The 19,968-nt window shown below is 38.7% G+C and overlaps 1 protein-coding gene across 2 annotated transcripts; it reads left to right on the top strand.

The window, feature by feature from the left end:
• Positions 1-1,624: 1,624 nt before the first annotated feature.
• sgcg (sarcoglycan, gamma) lies at positions 1,625-19,049 on the top strand. Of its 2 annotated transcripts, XM_069668768.1 has the most exons (8): positions 1,625-1,715; positions 6,898-7,106; positions 7,442-7,546; positions 12,246-12,333; positions 13,055-13,174; positions 15,576-15,648; positions 16,023-16,146; positions 17,776-19,049. In XM_069668768.1, exons 2-8 carry the CDS (start codon positions 6,912-6,914, stop codon positions 17,941-17,943), a joined length of 873 nt encoding a protein of 290 aa, XP_069524869.1. In that variant the 5' UTR covers positions 1,625-1,715; positions 6,898-6,911; the 3' UTR covers positions 17,944-19,049. The 2 variants fall into 2 exon arrangements, with proteins under 2 accessions (XP_069524869.1, XP_069524870.1); XM_069668769.1 differs by lacking the exon at positions 1,625-1,715 and having other exon boundaries at positions 5,198-7,106.
• Positions 19,050-19,968: the final 919 nt, after the last annotated feature.

Genomic DNA, 19,968 nt, shown 5'->3' with positions numbered 1-19,968 from the left:
GGATGTTTGGCTTTATCGACGCTGATGGTTTAAAAGTCGAGGTGAAAGGAAAAATGTCATTTTAATCCTTTTAGATCACATCCCCGGTAATATTGTGCATCTATTTGACAATATAGGCAAAAAAAATTACAGAAAATCCATTTCTTCGTATTCTTATATTAAAATCCGACAGCTCTCACCGCCGATCAAAACCTTTTTCTATCAAATTCTTATGTAAACAATGCAACTAATCCTGGTGCCAACGTTATATATGAAAAAGGAATGGCATAGAATAAGGATTATTATTACATTTGTTTTGGCCCCAAACTGACATTATTTCTCCTCATCCAAATCCACTGACTTGTTCTAACTGCTTCATCTGACATCTCCTTTACTGCTTTTCACAGACTCTGTCCACGCACTCCCACTTCTCCCAGTAATCTCCTGTGGAACAACAAGTTTTCCTCCCAAGTCTTGCTTGCTTGTCCTACCCGGTTTGAGGCACCTACATATCCAACAGAAAGATGGCCATCTCTGCATAGCTCTGCATGAACATGTTCGCCGGTCTGAATGGGGAGTTGCTAACTTGAACCACTAATCCCTTACTCACCTATACGCTGTGAGGCAGATGTCTGTTCAACATGAGCCTGGTTCTGCTCAAGGTTTTTGCCTGTTAAAAGGAAGTTTTTCCTTGCTGCTGTGCCAAATATTGCTAAGAACTGCTCATGGTGGATTCATGTTGGGTCTCTCTCTACATAACATAGAAAAGGGTACGGTCTAGACTCTTTTTGCAAAGTCTCTTAAGGGTAACTTCGGTTATGATTTGGTGCTTTACAAATAAAATTTAATTGATTAAAACTATGTGCTTCTTTTTTTGTACTATGTGTTACACATAATTTGAAAATACTTCAAATGAGGAGAGTCAGGGGTATGTTCATACCTATTGACATCTGTGTTAATATTGAAGAATGACCTTTGGTAATTTATGTGTTTACCTAATACATATATTAAGTTCTAAGAATGAGCTTTTAAAATAATGGAAATCATTCAAAACTATGACAATTTCATTTCAACATCTACACCTCTCCTGTCTACTAATACTCTGTTTGCGGCCTGGCTCATTTGCCACTCTGACTTACTGTCCAAACTAACTGCCCTTTTCAAGGTCCTGCTGACTGTAAACGAGCACAGCCATCTCAAAGACCAGCAATGACTGAAGGCTCAAATTAGACCGGACTGCATGGAGCCTGGGGTTGGGCTGTGAAAGTGCCTCACTTGAGTACAAGAAAAGCAACTGCCTTTGTTCCCAATGGACACAGTGTTTATGTATAAGATGGATGGATGGATAGATAGCTGGCTATTAAAATTACAACTACACACTGCAACATTGAGTAGTGGCTGTTGCTGTGAGAGAGATTAGATCTTCACTAATGGTTAATTCTCCTCCCACTTCTCTCTCGGTTTCTCTCTCAGATGAATGCTTTGGATATTCTAATACCTGCAAGAAGGCTTAAAAGGCCGAGGAAGTCAGAGAGGGTATGTAGGGGAAGTCGGAGCGCCGTCTCGTGGTGATTAACCAGGGCACTTCAAGAGCTGGATTTATGGAACGCAGCTGCTGAGCGGCTGACAGACGCGTGAGGAGCTCAAGCACTGTTGCTTCACAAGTTGCTCAGACTAGCTCAAGCTCTGCTTATTGTTCTGTTGGAAATAGGACTGCTGTGCCTCAACACGCAACGGTGAGAAGACTACCTTTGCTTACAGAAATACTCTGGCATGTTATTTCTTTGTGAATCATGTTGTGCTGTGTTGTGCAAGTGTTTTTGGCTGCCAGATATCGCCAGTTTGACCATATATGGCCAGTTATACTGAATACAAAATTAACTTTGACAGGAGTTCTTTACTGGTGTTTTCTGTATGGAATGAGCAGTTCTCGTGTATCTTTGTAGAGTCTGTGTCCTGTGCTGCTTTTTAAAACTTAGTTCACAATGCAGTGTCCTATTTTTAGAAATGATCACAGCAGAGTGGAGACATGACGCCAGCCACTTACACAGACAGACAGACATAAATCATGTCAGCCTTGTGCTCAGCTTTCGGTTGCTTCTTCTCCACATGCTGAACTCCTCTGAGTATTCCTCTGCGTTCGTCCTCCAGCCAAACAATCTCAGTATTCCCAACTTTTACATTCTGTCAGTTTGAGCCTTGGAAGGCTGGAATCTATATTACAGCATGACAATGTGGATTTTAGTTAAGTGGGTGCTTGTTTGGCCCAAAACTTTAATCTAGAGGTCAGAGATAGAAAGACAGAGCCAGGCACAGGAGCATCTCTTGTCCCAAAAAGTGAGCATTCCTTGCACTAATGCAGCAAGAATGTTTGAGGAGTGTTTACTTGGGTAGCTATGGAGGGATTAGTCTGTGGCTGAAGGGCTGATGGTAACACTGAAGACGCTCAAGACTTCTTTCTCCCTCTACTGCTGCCAAACCATGGACACTCCGTAATGCTTCCATTTAAATCAACTGGACTGGATTCAATCAAATCCATTAACATAATGAACAAATCCAGAGTTATTTCATCCTCAATTGCCCAGAATGAAGATAGTAATGGTAAACATGATAGCACGCAAATATTCAGTGGTTGTTAATAGGTATAGTTTGGGGATATTGGAACTGTTTTTTTGTTTTTTTTAACAGATAGTAATCATAGTCGCTTTTAAGTCTCAATGAAAACCCCCTTGAAAAAACACGAAAAAATCCAACCCCCCAACTAAAACCAGCTGAACAAAACAAAGTTATTATTCAAATTATTCAATAAAGTGAAACCGCTACCAGCCCCATGAGCCTTGTGGCCCAGCTCTACTCAAATACACCACCCGCACAATCATCAATCTGTCCCTGCGGTCCCCTGTTGTCACTGTGTCAGATCATCCAAATGTGCTGACTGGGGGGCTCACTTGTAGGTTCTGCAGTCCTGCAGTGGGAGCTCTGTCCGCCCACACATGAAATTAATACAGAAAACTACCATTGTTCTTAGAACTTGTAATACATGCTTGGCTTGAAATACGCTGACATTCATCACTTTGGTTCGTGTCATTGATAGACCTCTGCTGTGTAACCAGAAACTACTGCCTCTGCTCCGTAATGAGTGGTATTTTCCTTTGCCTTTTGCTATTTAAAAAACAGCTGGAAATTCTGTCAAGTTTTCCGATGGCACTGAGAGCCAGATATCTGCTGGGTTTGTGCCCGAGGTCTGGGCTAAGTCATGAATGTTATACTGTGCACTGTGTGAACAAGGCATGTATTGAGGTGCAATTGGGCAGCATTTAGGCTGTATGAAACAGAATTTTAAGCCTTGACATTTTTTCAAGCAAACACTTTTCAGGCACCCTGTAAAAATATGAATTCACAGAGATGTACATCAACCCAAAAACATGATTCAGGATATTTATCACATTGATTTATCCAAACCTTTCAAAAACCTGCATTCATGGTAAGACTGTATTCATAGCTACAAATTTATGAGAAAAAGACCCATGAAGTAAACAATGAATAGAAAAGTTGGTCTCCTTTTTAGACCATGTCACTTGTACGGGAAATACACAAAATGTTCACCTGTAGGCCTGTCTGCAGTTCCCCAGCTCCAACCATACAGAGTTATGATTTTTTTAAATTCCTGCTGCAATTTTACTGTTCACTCCTACCAGTCCCATAATCCCCTTTTACTTTGCCAGTTCAGGACTGTTACGCCTTTGTTACGCCTCATCTTTAATGTAAAACGCACAGAGCGAATTGTGAGTCTTTCCGTAACAGCGTCTGTGTAAACTGTTCAGTTTACACTGACACTGCCGGCAGAGCAATAGAGCAATGTGTGTGTGTGTGTATATGTAAAGTTTGCACTGTTTGTTTTGACCTTGCATCCCTTTTGCTTCCTTAACATCAGAGCGCATAAAACACACACTTGGGTGACTTTACGGTGTTATGTCATCAACAGTGCTACCTATCGAGCCACAATCGTGGGAGCTTATCACTACTGGGAGCATATTTAATAGAGGATATTAGTCTATTGAGATATGCATCTCTTGAAATTTTAAATAGGCTACAGGTTTTATAATAGAGTACAAAACATGTACAAAACAACATATTCTTACAGTACATTTACCCCTGTTTGTAAACAAAAACCATAAATAAATAGCAGAGGCCATCGAGTTGCACTAGCTAATAAAACAACTAAGACAAAAAAACAAACAAACCAAAAAAACCCCCCCAAAAAATCAAATGGGGGGTGGGGGGTGGACAGTATTTAACAAGAAGAGAAAAATGACCTCTGACCTGATGAAGGACAGCTGGATGTGGGCAGGGTTTTGTATTTATTTTTGTTTTGTTTTTTTGTTTTTTTGTTTTTTGTTTGTTTTTGGTTTTTTCCTCCTCTGTTCCCATTGCCTCTCTCCTGTCTCCTGTCTTTTTTTAGCTTTGAGCCACCACCAGACCCGTAGGAGGTGACTGGCCTGTTGCCGGTCAGATATATCTTGAGAGCAGACCCCACCTCTCCAGATGTGGTCTGCGCATCTGGGCCTGACAAAAAGCTGTCTGTGAGGAGAGGGGTCAGGCAGGGATCAGGGGTCTGTTTCAGAAAGCGGGTTAAGTGAAAACCCCAGGTTTGTTAACCCTGAAATGTGGGAAACCTCGGGTTTGCCGTTTCAGAAAGAGAGGTAACTTTAACTCTGAGTTGGTTACTATGGTAACTGTGTCTGTGAACCTAACCTAGTCGGGAGCAGGTTTTCTTCAGGAAGCTCAGAGTTTCGCTCTGTCTCCTCCCTCTAGAATATAAAACCCTCATTTGACTTCCTTATTCATTCAGCCCGTCTCACGTGTGTGTTTGAGCGGTTACAAATAAAAAAAACAAAACGTTGCGTCTCTGTGGTGCTCTGACCCCTTTGCAAAAGTCTTAGTGCACTCAAATAAGACGCCGTAAGTTATTGGAATTTTATTTGTTTATTAAACTAACACAATTCAGTTTAATCAACATAAATTATAATGTATGTGAAGTCAGCATCATGTTAGGGATAAAGCTAATGCATATTAAAACAGCCACTGAATGATATTTCATTAGTTTAATACTTAAAATATGATTGAAGTGAGGTTCAGCCATGAGCCTTTTCTGCCTGAGCCTTAACTTTGAATGATGTTCTGGTAATTTATTTTTAACTGCTTCCATGTACGTTTTTCTCCCGCTGGATTGCTCCTAAATTAATATAAATTTTGGCTTCCGGTCGTGATTAAGTGTGAAATAAATAGAGCAGTTCAAACTTAAGCATTTCGAGCAGCAGTTTCTTCCCACACTGCTTCTCTCTCTTTTTGCAGCTGCAGCCATGTTACTTTATTTTTTCTAAAAACATGCTCGTATTCGCTGAACGTCTGCATGAGGATTTCGAGCTCCACTGGTGTGACGTAGGAGGACCTCTTTTTGTGTACCGTTGCCATGGTGAATCGTGGTATCGGGGCTCCATTAATGCTGGCTTTTTATAGTCAGCGTGCACGCACTTAACTCCGGCTGAAGCTACTTAGAGTTGATTGAACTAACTCTGATCAGCTGTTCTGAAACGGACCCCTGGTCCTCTGATTTTAGGCTGTCCTAACCCAGTCCAGTACCCCGAGTACCTTTCTGGCTCCAGGGCCATGCAAGAGGTGGTCACATAATTGTGAAATTATGGTAATAATAATAAGAATCATAATAATAATAATGATGATAATACATGTGAGGCGATACATAAAACAAAAAGGAAAAAAAAATAATAATAATAAAAATTAAAAAAAAAGGTGACTTGATTGGGACGTTGACTGGTGAGGTTTAGTGTGATTGTATATTTAAGTTGTGTATTGCTGAGCTTTTGGTACGTGAACTGAAAAAGCTGATATATCTTGAAATAGTTTTGTGACTCAATACTAATTTGAAAATAAATGAAAAAGATAACCAGCAGATAAGAAAGCACCCAATAATAATAATAATAATAATAATAATAATAATAAAAATTTATTATAATACTAATACATCACCAGTAGATTAGAGGGAGATTGGAAGGGAGAAAAGAAGAAAAAATAAATAAAAAAACACAATTTAAAAAACAAAAAACAAAAAACAAAACAAAACACAATAATGTTGGTAATAATAATAATAAAAACAATCTTACTGATGAAAATAATTATTGGAACAATATACTTGACTAAGTAAAAGGATAAAGGAAAAAATAATAATGTAAGGTAATCATTATTAATAAGGTAATAATGATAATTTGCAAGCAGTTTAGAGCATGGGTGACAATTACAACAAAATTAAATAAAAAAGTAAACATATAAACAATAATCATAATAATAATAATAATAAAATGAATAAAGCATCCAGGGTTTTTGCCGAAGACAAACAAAACTGAGCATACTCAGTCTCGGAACTCATTGGCTCTGTTTTACGTTTCACTGACGTGTTCATTGACGTGTTCACGGTATCATGTTGACCAGCATCATGTTGTCCAAAATCAACAGTGTTTGTCATAATACCTCAGTTAATATCATGTTAGGTGGCGAAGTTATTTGTCAAGCTAGACTGACAACACTGAATACACACTGGGATAGTATTTTGGTTCTCATAACTTTAGCGAGCATGCTAAGATTAGACAACTAGCTCTAACATAGCTAAAGAAATAGCTTTTGTATGTTTAAAATGTAGTATCAAAAGAGTTCTCTTTGTGCATCTGGTTGACCTATTACATAAAGCAACTTTTTGTAGCCTGTAAAAAACAGGCTATGACAAACTCCCACTGACTCTATATGTCATGTCCAATTTCACTGAACAGCACTGAATAGAAGTTTGTCTCTGTGTTTTTTTTCTTTTTAACATTGTTTTTTTTGTTCCTCTGTCACTGTGTGTAGAGCCCAGCCAGCAGATGGTGCGGGAGCAGTATGTCAGCACCACCCAAGGCAGCAGCACGCCAGGGCAGGTGCCCAACCATGTCTACAAAATCGGCATCTATGGCTGGAGAAAGCGCTGCCTCTACCTGTTTGTCCTGCTGCTCATTATTATCCTGGTGGTCAACTTTGCTCTAACCATGTGGATCTTCAGGGTGATGTGGTTCAGTATGGTACGAATAAGTCACCATACCCCCTCCCCACACACACACACACACACACACACACACACACACAACCATTAACTGAATGAAACGTTCACGCACTCTTGTGTTCAAATGTACACATAGTTTTGAAGCATTTGGCTGGTTAATTCTCAGATGTCCCATGGGAAACATTGCTATGTGTGTTTCAGGCCTTGTAACATATATAATCAAAATTCGTAACCTGACATATTTCAGATTCAAACCTTGCAGATCAAGCCCATCAGTTCTTTACAGATTTCTTTACAGTTTTTCTTGCTGTGTCATTATCTGATAAAATGTGAATGTCTTCATTTTGGTTGTAGGAAGGGATGGGACACCTACAAGTACACTCAGATGGGATCAAGATGGAGCAGGCCCGGTCAGAGTTTCTTTTCCCTGTTTATGCTCAGGAGATCCACTCAAGAGAAGTAAAATACACAGGAACACAGACTTTTCTAGCTCCTCTTCCCACATTCTTCTTCTTTCTGCTTTACCTCTTTTCCTCCTTTTCTACCTCCTGCTCTCAATCTCCTCTTTGCCCATTTAAGTTGTCTGACAGCCTGGCAATTAATTCATCCTGTGGTTCAACTGTGTACCAAACTTAAACTTAGTTGAGATCGGCACAAACTGTGTGTCTAAATCTAATTCCTTGAAGAAAGTCAAGCAGTTTTTATCTAGCTCTTGTGAGTGAAATGCATATTGCATGTGGTCCTGCATTGAGCTCCCCATTAACCTCAGGGAAATTTGTGGTGAAACATAGTTAATTCCCTGACTGCTAGCAGCAGATGGAAACACTTTTCTGAAGTTGTTTACATGTTATGGCTTTTCTTGCTGATGGCAGCATTTTAAAGCATTCTTTTTTCTTAATTGGCCTAATTACATGGGCAATGTATGGCTCATTTATGATATTATACAGATAACCTTCTCTAATGTATTCCAAAACATGAAAGTTATATTCTTTAACTTAAACTTAAATTTTATGTCAGTTTTGGCAGCACTTCAGTCTTCATCTCTTTGTTTATCCTGTCCTGTACATTTGGTATACTCAAGAAAAATCCCCCCCGCTTCCTTTATTGGCTAATACGGAGCGCCGGAGTGGCCATGGAATAATAATAACTACCTCCTGGTAGTTATTTTATGCTAACAAGATGGTAAATCGTACGCACAAGATAGTAAATCAGTGGCCTCCTTTTAACAATTTGTTCCCTCCTTTTGATTAAGTGTCATAGATTCTCGAAACTGCAGCTTTGCTCTCATCCTGACGGAGCTCAATTCTGTCACATATAGGCAACAGATGATGGAGTTTGTGACGCTCTAATGTGATGCTCTGTCATATGAAAACATTACGCACGGGCTGCCCTCACACTGAGGTCTGCTGGTGGAGCCGAGGAGCGGTGCTCAAACACTTCTTTCAATTATGTGTGTCCAATTCATGGCACAGAAAGGAAAGCCAGTGGCAGAGTTGGATGAGCCGGACAGGGATACAGGGCTTGCTTTATGAGTAGACATTTGAATGTGCTGGATGTTTACATGCAGGGCTGCAACAAACCTGTCATGGAGCACACGTGCTTTCCAAATTAAATTGGTTTTGATCGATTTACTATTTCGTGTGCACAAGGTAGTAAAACGTGCGCTCGTTTTATTTCTTTTTTATTCCATGGCCATTCCGGGGCTCCGTAGGCCAATGTACTATTCACTGGGAAACATTGCCAGAGAAAATGTAAACATGGCCTTATTCTCGCTGCATGCTGTAAAACACTTTGTCAAAATGCAGCCTGGTGACAGACATTAAAAACAACTATTAGGAAATTGTTGATCTTCTGGCTGATGGTCTGGTTTGCTTTTGTAGGAAGGACTTTTTGGTCTTTGAATTTTTCTTTTAGAAACAGAAATCAAATAACAAATGGTTATTTGATTTTAATTTCAAAATAAAAAGATAAAAAATGAAAAACAAGCCATTTTTAGTTTTGCTGGTCAGTAATGGCAGATACAAAATTGAAATACCACTTAACCCTCAAATTCCACAGGATCCGTCTCCAGCACATTCCGTGTGCGCCGCGACCTCCAGAGTCGATCGCACCAATTCAAGTCAATGCTTGTGATTCCACAGCGGTTCTGCTCCGTGAAAGATACGTGCCAGGTCTATTTTTAACACAGGCCGCTTCAAGCACTCATCAGGCTGAACAGAGCAGATCATTCCAAACAGGAAATCACACACGAAAACAGCATACTGCATCCGGTCATGTCAAAATGAAACATCATGTACAGACCAAAGACTGTAAATATAAATGGACGACATGACAGCTCCCTAAAAGTGAAGCCAAACATTTTGAGCGCCCCCTGCTGACTGGCTGCAATGTAGGTCCTAAAGCCTGCCTCCTCTGTGTTAACAGGTGGGACATGGGTCAAACTATAAAAACAAAATACACGGCAAATACATTTTTGTCAAACCATGTTTGTCATTATAGCTAGTTATTATCATGCTGATTTACGTCCAAGTGTTTATTTTTCAGACAAGTTTACTTTTTAATTAGTTATTTGATGCTGTCAAAATGATGATTGACAGCTCTATTGACAAATACGGCTCCTGCAGCCAATCAGTTCCGGATTAGCAGAGTGGAGGACGAACAGCGAGATGAAACGTAACAAAAACACTCACTACAGTCATTGAAGTTTCCATATCTGTGAACGTTAACCTCAGGCCAACACAGAGAAGCTGTTCTGCTGTTAAACACGCCGTCGTGCGGGATCCTTGCTGCTTTTACAGTAAGTTAAGTGTGCGTTTTGGTCAGCAGAAGTGGCTACGGCGCCACCCGCCGATCTCTACTGCGCAGACTGTGGCTCCATATGATGTCACCATCGCAAGATGGCAGCGTCTATCACAGGAGCTATTTTGGCATCAGTTTCGTACAATGGGAGCAGATGGAGATGCATCGTCCATCGATATATACAGTCATTGAAAGCTACAGACTCCAGTGTTTTTTCTGTTTTCATAACAACAACACATTGAAATCTTGAAAAAAGAACATTTTAATTAAGTAGTGTACTCAGCAATGGTAGAAGCACAAAAATCATGGATTGATATTCAAATGAGCAGATAATCAACCTCGGAGGTGCAAACTGAGCTGTTGTTTGTGTGTTGATCAGTTTAACATTGATGTTAATCTCACTTAATCTCGCACAATAACGTAATATAAATGTTGCAGATTGATTGGTTGAAATTGGTTGGTCCTAGCTTACGTAGGCACACGTGATATTTTGTTTTACAGGAAGAAAAAATCGTCGGATTTTGATATAAGAATATGAAGAAATGGATTTTCTGAATTTATTTTGGCCTATAATGTCAAATAGATGCACAATATTACCGGGGATGTGATCTAAAAGGATTAAAATGACATTTATCATTTCACCTCGACTTTAATATCATCAGTGTTTCAAGCCAGCCTCCACTTAAAAAAGCATGATCAAGCCAGCCCCCACGTTGTTTTGCGATACGTGTATATCCTAGGCATTACGGGAGTGTGTAAGAGCTGCCTCATAATAAAATCTACGGTCTGGTGAATGTGAAAGGCAATTTCAGAATCATATATTTATTCAAGAATTCACCAGAATGTTCTGCAAAACAATGTGGGGGCTGGCTTGACCGTGCTTTTCGAAGTGGAGGCTAGCTTGACTGCAGTGATGTTTCAGTCTTACCGACCTTCATCAGCCCGAAGGTAGCTATAATAAGCGAGACAGTGTGCTGGAGTTTCTTCCCCTTTTGTTTCATGACTGCACCTCCCTCTGACGCACCTGTCACAATTCAGGTGTGCAATTTTTTTTAGGAGATTTTGAGCTGACAATGGCTCAGCCTCTCGACTCTCTGACAAACGTTTGGAGTTGGAGGTGGCAAAAGCTATAAGTGATGCAAGTATGTGCAACATATCCCTTTCCCTTGAGATGACATGAGTTAATTTTTCCTCAGAGGAGGGAGTTCGATTTCTGTGATTTTTATTTTTTATTACTTTTATTTATTTTTATGTCAAACAGCAAGTTTTTATTTACATGTCATATGATTACACACAAGATACTACAAAGATGGATAGGTGTATTTAGAACATTTATTAGATACACATTCACAGGAAGAGCAACAGGTCTCATCCTGTTTTAGCATAACAACAAGCTGCGTTCAAAACGCGGCTGAGCGTTAGTATGACACATTTGCACAAACAAGACAAGTCTTAAACAAATAGAATAGAATAGACTAGAAAGTCTTTATTGTCATTATACAATGTACAACAAGATTAAGAAAAGGGAAAGCCATGAGCCGCTGCCACCATGCGCGCTGCCATCTTGGATCAAAGGAGATCAGACCTAAGACCTAACAGATAAGTATTTGTTGAGAAAACTCAACAAAGAGGGGTTCCCGTTTTCAACAGCTGCTGTTACTAGGCTACAACAACCACAGACGCATTTGGCTGAAAGTCCCCAGTTAAAATAGTCACTTGTTAAACTGAAACAGATCGTGACATTATTGTGCGTAAGGAAATGTTTACAGTCACTGAAAGCAATCTCTCTAACCATTAAAGCTAATCATCAGGCAAATCACTCATACATACAATAATAAAATACCCCCTTTGGAACACTTAATGTCAGAAACTACATTTCGTGACAGTGGAGCCACAGTCTCTCACACTTCAGCGTGCGCACGTGCATACACACACAAATATACACAATGGATCAAAGTAGAAAACGTTACCAAATGGTATTTCAATTTTGTATCTGCTATTACTAACCAGCAAAACCGAAAATGGCTTGTTTTTTAATTTTTAATTCTTTAATTATGAAAAAATAATAAAATAGCCATTTGTTTTTTTATTTCTGTTGGGGAGGAAGGAAAATTCAGACTCATCAACTGGGCACCATCAATGTTTATTCGACATTTTATGACAATCCATCAACAGATATTTCTAGATATTTCACTCTGGACCAAAGGGGTACAACCCACATTGCCATCCTTAGTGTCACATGGTTAGCATGGCTAAAAAGTGTTTGTCCAAAAAGTGTAAGGTTTGAAAAATATGATTTTACATCCTAAAGCAGATTTTTGAATTTCATAGCAATGATAAATTGCAAATTGTTTTTCAGGACTCTATACTTCTATCAAACTCATCGGAAAATATTTCCCTCAATGCCCGCAATGAAAATGGTGATGTCACAGGGAGGATATCTGTGGGTAAGACCCTGAAAGATGACACATGTTCATGCAGACACACATCGCACTCATGCATAACAAAGTATCCCATTGATGTATGAGAGCAACAGTAAAGACATTCATGCACTTGTCCTGCAGCGATTTCCCACCCAACATTATTTGTGAGCTTTTTCTTAATATATTCTTAGATTTCCATTTACAATCCACTTAGTGCAAAATTCCTCTGTCCGCTATTGCTTTTGGGTCATTCTGTATTACACATAGGGCCTTAGGCCTGCGGAGGATTATATTGGTGCGTCTTTTATGGCTAACATTAAAACATTAAAACATTAAAACATAACATTGATCCTGTGTGAATAAAATGAAAGTTGCTTGTTCAGGAAGATTACATGCCTTTTTCACATAAATTGTCTTAAATATCTCACTGGCTGATCTACCTGCTTTAGATTCAACTCAGGGCTTTAAGAAATGGAGTAAAGGAGAAATAACCTTAGACATTTTACCTTTCAGTTTGAACAGTTATGACCTAACTCATTCACGTTTATTTCTTTTCATTAGATGGTTGTTAACTCACATATTGCTGCTTCATTACTGCATTTGAGAAGGTTAAGAGTTTTATTTTCAATAAAGCTGGAACATACTGTATATGTATCTGTACTGTACTGTAGAATAACAGGAACATAAATGTTTAAATTTGGCTGTATGTGACTTCCAAATATCACATATTTTTTTGTGGTTACAGGTCCAAAAGAGGCTAAGGGACACACTCGAAACGTTCTCATTAACTCCCACAATGATAACCTGTTGTTCACTGCAAATGCCGACCAGGCTGTAATTGGACCAGACAAACTACGAGTCACAGGTATACTAACACTTACCTTGGAATTATTGTACACCTCTTGGTGAATTTTTTTGTTAGTTTGTTTTTTAAATTTAGAAAAACATAAAAGTAATAACAGATGTGAACGTAACAAGAGCAGTTTGGATTGAGGTCAGATATCTTTTCAACAATCTTGCGACAAAGGACGAAGATGAATGCAATCATTTAATTTTTGGAACCCTCTGAGACCCACATCTGGAAATTTCCGTTTTTGCATGTCTTTGTATTTTGCCTCATAAAGTTGTCATTTTTTACAGTAGTGTCACACATCCCCAGAATCAGCACAACCTCAGCTAACTGTACATGTCACTCAATAGAGCAGGGGTCTCAAACTCAATCAGAGAGGGGGCCGAAATTAAAAACTTGGTCATAGACGAGGGCTGAACAGAGTCAACATTTTTCGAAAGGACTTAAATAAACCAGGTTTTTATCAGAGGTATTATGACAAATTAGTCATACAGAAATATGAACGTAACTCGTAGCTTAATGCTGACTTTTTACAGTCAGCGAGCACGCACTTAACTCCGGGTGAACCTACTTAGAGTTGATTGAACTAACTCTGATCAGCTGTTCTGGAACCGAAAACTCAGAGTTTCCTATCTCAGAGTAGATCGACTCAGAGTTCAGGGTTAGACTCAGAGTTTGTTGAACCTTCTTTGTGAAACGGACCCCAGGTCCGCTCAGTTTATCAGCAAAATGCGCAGTTGGGAACACAGCGGTAGAGACCCAGTTTTCCTTGCTGCATCTGAGTCTCCCACAGGGAGGTTCGTCCCTGAGCGGAGAGAAAAGCTTCCTTACCTCGCACAGAAATGGCATCTCACACAGCTGGTGCTCGCAAGTCTTGATTGGCGTGCACGCTGTTGCAGTGCAATCTGGGATTTGTTGGAAAGCACTCTCTGTTGCAGTGCAATCTGGGATTTGTTGGAAAGCACTCTTTCTCTAGTTTATGCGAAAAAAAACCCCAAGTCTCTCTGTCAAACCATCCAAGAGTTATGACGCTCTAAAGACGACATGGAATTCAAAAGATGTATATGAGACTGCTGTGGCTCAGTGGTAGAATCGGTCGTTCGGAGGTTCGATTGCCAGCTCCCTCAGGCTACATATCGAAGTGTCCTTGGGCAAGACACTGAACCCCAAATTGCTCCCATTGGCATAGCCAATCTGATTGACAGTTGGGCACTTTACGTAGCAGCCTCTGCCATCAGTGTATAAATGTGTGTGTGGATGGGTGAATGTGATATGTTGTGTAAAAGCAGCTTTGAGTCTACTAGAAAAGCGCAATATAAGTAAAGTCCATTTACAATAGATCAGTATTCAGCTTTTATTTCCAGGTATTTATTTAACTTAGCAGACAGCACTTCTGTTTGAACTCATCCATTTTTCAAGTGAGTGAAATTTTCAAACAAACTGTTCTGCTGCTCTTTGCCGGTCAAAATGGTCCTGGGCACAATAAAGCTATCAGCCAAACCATTAATCAGCCATCATGGTCAGTGACCCACACTATACATTTATACTATATGTATACACACACACACATATATATGTATATGTGTGTGTGTGTGTGTGTGTGTGTATATATATATATATATATATATATATATATGTGTATACACACACACACACACACACACACATATATACAGTCCCCTCCAAAACTGAACAGCGAGGCCAATTCCTTTATTTTTGCTGTACACTGAAAACATTGGGCTGACATCAAAAGATGAATTATGAGACAATAGATCAGTACTTCAGCTTTTATTTCCAGCTATTTGCAGTCTTCTAAAAACTTAACAATGGTAATGGTAAATGGACTGTACTTATATAGCGCTTTTCTAGTCTTTGCGACCACTCAAAGGTGCTTTTACACTACATGTCACATTCACCCATTCACACGCACATTTATACACTGATGGCCCAATTGTCAATTGGTTATCACATTCATGCCCATTGGCTATGCCACCGGGAGCAATTTGGGGTTCAGTGTCTTGCCCAAGGACACTCCGACATGTAGCCTGAGGGAGCTGGGGATCGAACCTCCGACCTTCCAATTGAAAGACGACCGACTCTACCACTGAACCACAGCCGCCCCAATATAACTTAGAAGATAGCACTTTTGTTTGAACTCATCCATTTTTCAAGTGAGCAAAATTTTTGGAATATGTGACTCAGTTGTTTTTCTTAAATCGCACTGAATGTATACTCTCAGTTTCAGCTTTGGGTTTTGCCTGTGCAGACTGCATTTATAGTTAAAAAAGATAAAAATGTGCTATTTATATAAATTTTTTGTACATCAAGCCCCAAAGCTGCAGCAGATTCTATTAGACACAGACTTTATTGAACCTCAGGTGAAGTATATGAATGTGTGCTTCTCTCTCTTTATTAGGTCCTGAAGGTGCATTGTTTCAGCATTCAGTGGAGGTGCCCCAGTTGAAATCAGAGCCTTTAAAGGATCTGAGGTAAGCATTTCAGTCATCTTGTTAGGGTCATATCATTAGACAACACATTAAAAAAAGAGTCCAGAAGTCATTTGGCAGGATCAGGAAACTATTCAAAACTTTTTTTGTCCTTGCTGTAAACAAATTTGCCTGATATCTGCAAAAAAACAAAACAAACAAAAAAGGGCTTGACATTTTTAAGCCAAAAATGTCAACATCTCCAACATTACCCTCTTAATCCTGAGGTGCATTCTATGTTAATTCAATAAAAAAAAATCTTATTTGTCAGATTCTTATTTAGAGATTTACATAGTTTAAATTACAAGTGTTTGATAAAAAGAAAAATGGTATTGCTGGGAGATGTTCTTGTATAATACTGTGCTGATTTGCTTTAGGTTGGAGTCTCCTACTCGCTCTCTCAGTATGGATGCTCCAAAAGGAGTTCATATCAAAACACTGGCTGGCAACATTGAAGCTGCTTCCAACATGGATGTTATTCTGCAGTCTAGCATAGGACTGGTAAGGAAAATACTGTTTACTTTGTGAAGTCTGCTTCACAACAACCTCAGGCATGTTCTTCTTTTTGATTACCAGGGGAATACATGCTGCTGCTTTTTAGTAAAACACTACGTCATACTTCTTTACTTTGTTGTTAACATGTCTGTGCCAGTGGTTGTAAATTTAGGGTCCTGACATGGAGAACCGCTGTTACACTCGACTTGCTATATCTTTGGATTAAGTTTGTGAACACAAGGAGTTTTTACAAAACCAAAGTAGAGATACATGTCTATAAGTTGTACTGATTTTCCTGTCTTTTAACCATTTTGGGCAACATAGGTGCATTGTAGTTTATAGCTTCCATGGTACTGTTGCTAAAGAGTTATGGTGTTTTATTCTGGCTGAATCAGAGTTGAGTAATTGTTGTGGTTAACTGGCTAAACTTGTGTTTGTGTAATGTGCATAACAGGCATCTATTTAATCTTTTTCTATTTAATTTTCAGTAATGCTGTGCATTTATGACATTGCATTTACAGGATATACCACAACATCATCTCTATAAGATTGAAGATTAGAAAAGATAGAAATGTATTAATCCTGAAGGAAATTCTAGTGCCAGATTGCTCCAAAAATACAGTACAAGGTAAAAGGTAATATAAAAAAACAACTAAAATATAAGTTAAATATAAAATCTAAAGTCTATGGGTTAATGCAAAAGAGAATAACTATTACAAAATATTATCTACAAAATAGGCAGAAATTAATGGTGGCAATTATATTGACAGTAGTATTATATTGCTCAGGATAGTAAAAGTTTTTAGAATAATTTTGCACATGGTACTAATAAATAAGTGAAAGTATTGCAAATGATTAGGCATTCTATAAATATAAATCCAAACATAAATATGGCCCCTGATATTGAAAGTATTGCACATGATAATGAACATAATACTGTATATCCTGATATTGAAATGTGTTATTGCACATGATATCAAAAGTTGTGTTATAGCCCTTGTAGAACAGCTGTACCTGCTGATGAAATGAAAAAACCTCCATGCTCCATTTTTCCTCCTGCTTAATGGGGGGGGGGGGGGGAGTTCTTGTCTATGATTCAGCATCCTCCTCTCAGACACTTCCTAGTTCCACTCCCTGGACTGAACCAGCCTTCCTGATGAGCTTACTGAACCTGTTAGTGTCATGTGTCTTCAGTCTGATGCCCTAGCACACTACAGCATAGAAAATGAAGCTGGCCACCGCAGAGTGATAGAACATTTGCTGCATTGCTCTGCAGACATTGAAAGATCTTAGTCTCCTGAGGAAATACAGGCGGCTCTGACCTCTATTACTGTTATGGGGAAAGAATAGGTGTTAATCTACACTTAAATCTTATCATAATGTTATTTTTCACTTATAATGGAATGCTCACATTGTGTGGTTTTACTTTATATTCATTATATCTTCCTCATAGATCAGTGGACTGGTAAGGCACTCATTGGACATCCCTCTATCTGCCACCACACTGTGCTCTAAGATGTGTGTACTTTTACCTAAAATGGAAAGAAGGTAGCAGAGAGATATTTCCTGTTGATTCAATGCAACTCTATTGTTCTCTTTGCATTGTCTTTGCTCTCCACACTGTCTGTTGTGCAGCTGGTGCTGGATGCTGAGACTGTGCGCATGCCAAGCCTGCCCCTGAGCGCTGGAGGGGTTTCCGGAAATGCACAGGGCCTCTACGAGGTCTGTGTCTGTCCCAGTGGAAAGCTCTTCCTGTCCAAGGCTGGGGTCACCTCCACTTGCAGCGAGAATCAGGAGTGCTAGAATGACTGACAAGGTGATCAATTTTTCCATCTCTCATTAGATGCAACAAGCAAAACTGAATATCTGGGCTGAGTTTTTTGAATCTTTATACAAAAGAAGATCTGTGATGGTCTCAATGCTGGGATCCAACTGATCACTAATTTCGCCTTTGAAAATGGAAACTCCTGCTGGTCTACATGTTGGAAATGTCATGAAACGTGTTTGGTTTCATGCAAGACCTAACTAAACAAATTGGCAAATTAGTTCCAAATTCGTCTGCATCAGAGCTTTGTTGAATTGTTTTTATACACATAGTATCATGGCTGGGCAATGAGGAGCTGGTAGCAGCTTACAACCTATGCAATAACTTTTTGAGGTGCAATAAATAAAACTGACACTCATCGTGGGCTTGGAATAAGAAAACTCTGAAATGCTGAAAGTATCTTATTGAAATTGTTATTTTGGTTTACTTATGTCTGTCTTGCTCCAAGCCCTTGGTATGTTGTACTTTTTTTCTTTGTGTTTAGCATGTGTTTTATTTAATTGGGGGTGAAAATTAGAGAAATGATGAAAATTATTTTTTCATTGTCTAAGTCACTTCAGAGCTTGAGAGATGGATTTTATTCAGATACAAAACTAGACTTTTTTTCAATTGCTTTGTCGGGTTGAGATCGAGACGCCATATCCTCAAGTTAATTATGTAGTTTCACATGCATAATTATGTGTTTTTTTCTGTTTATATAATGATAGTTTTTGAGGCCTAAGCTACAAGAAAGAAATTTTTCTTCCAAGTAAGCTTGGAAGGTCTGTTTGTTGAATAACTTTTAACTAATTTATGATTTTCTAGTTAAAAAATAATGACAGTGTTGTATAATTTTTCTTTTTGGCCAAAAATGCCTTGATTTCATTTAATTCTTATACAATGTGCAGGTAAAGTAATTAAAATGTGCTTCCTTTTAAGGTTCTCAGTTCACTACGTCAAAAGGGGCAATGCAACTTTGAGTTAAGCATCATTTTCAGTTTTGTTAAGTAGTTAATTCACAGTTTTCTCCTTCTGGCATATTTTGCTAATGTGTGTAATGTATATTTATTTTTGTGTTTTGAATAAATTTTGTGTTTTTCCTCTATGTGTCTTTCAGATGAATTTATTCACATATACAGTTGAGGCCATTTGTTTAAATAAAGACATTCAAACTACATTTTTCAGGTTGCAATACAGTTCTTGTGAGAGAATCACATTTTGTGCGGGAAAAGTATAAATACACTTTTTTAGTATTTGTTGAAATTACATTCAATTGCTTTACTTAAATCAGAGGTTTAGGTTAAACTTCCACAAGTTTTTCGAAACACAGGGCCAAAATTTTGGCCCTTTTCTCCTGAAAAAACTGATGTTATTTAGTCAGATTTTTGGGCCTCCTTATTCTGACATTAATTTAAATTTTAGTTCACAAATTCTTGATTCATTTCTGGTCAGGGTGGCCTGAATACCTTTACTTTGTTGTATGTGAGCCATTATGTCGGCACTTTTGAGTTTTGTGTAGGGTTGGTGTCCTGCTTCAGTAATTGCAGATAATGTCATTTTTTTGGGATGTATTAGTCCCTTCTTCAGCAAAATAACCACACAACATAATATTGCCACCCCTGAACTTCATAGTAGGGATGATGTTATTTTAGTCAAAGGCCCTCATCCTTTTGCCACCACACACACCACAGGTCAAAGTCTGGTCAGCCTTGGGTGTTGGGGAGTCCTTTTTTACTTTAACAATTCGGTGTCTGTATGATTCCAAAATATTTATATCATCGCACACTGTCTTGATGACAATGAATGACACTAAAAGGCCCTGATTTTATTTTTTCTAAGCCTTTGCTAGGTTGTTTTTTTCCTACTGCATAAAGTACAAAAAGCACTGTCAGGCCCTTAAATATTATTACTAATGGCCTATCAGAAGCTTTCAAACGTTATTTAATTGATTTCTGGAATCTTCCATACAGTTTAAATAGACAGTAAATAAAATTAAGTAAAATAAGTGAAATAAAGTTTTTTTG

This window comes from Semicossyphus pulcher, unplaced genomic scaffold, assembly GCF_022749685.1.
Source record: "Semicossyphus pulcher isolate SPU_LCO1_2020_fin unplaced genomic scaffold, fSemPul1.0.p SCAF_19, whole genome shotgun sequence".
Classification (NCBI taxonomy): domain Eukaryota; kingdom Metazoa; phylum Chordata; class Actinopteri; order Labriformes; family Labridae; genus Semicossyphus; species Semicossyphus pulcher.
The sequence above is the reverse complement of the archived record's forward strand: the minus strand, read 5'-3'. Positions and strand labels throughout refer to the sequence as shown.

Excerpts from the sequence above, each read along its gene's own strand:
- sgcg (XM_069668768.1), top strand. The coding sequence starts at position 6,912 with ATGGTGCGGGAGCAGTATGTCAGCACCACCCAAGGCAGCAGCACGCCA. Across the intron at positions 7,547-12,245 it reads AGGAGATCCACTCAAGAGAA|GACTCTATACTTCTATCAAA; the intron begins GTAAAATACACA and ends ATTGTTTTTCAG. Across the intron at positions 13,175-15,575 it reads AGACAAACTACGAGTCACAG|GTCCTGAAGGTGCATTGTTT; the intron begins GTATACTAACAC and ends TCTCTTTATTAG.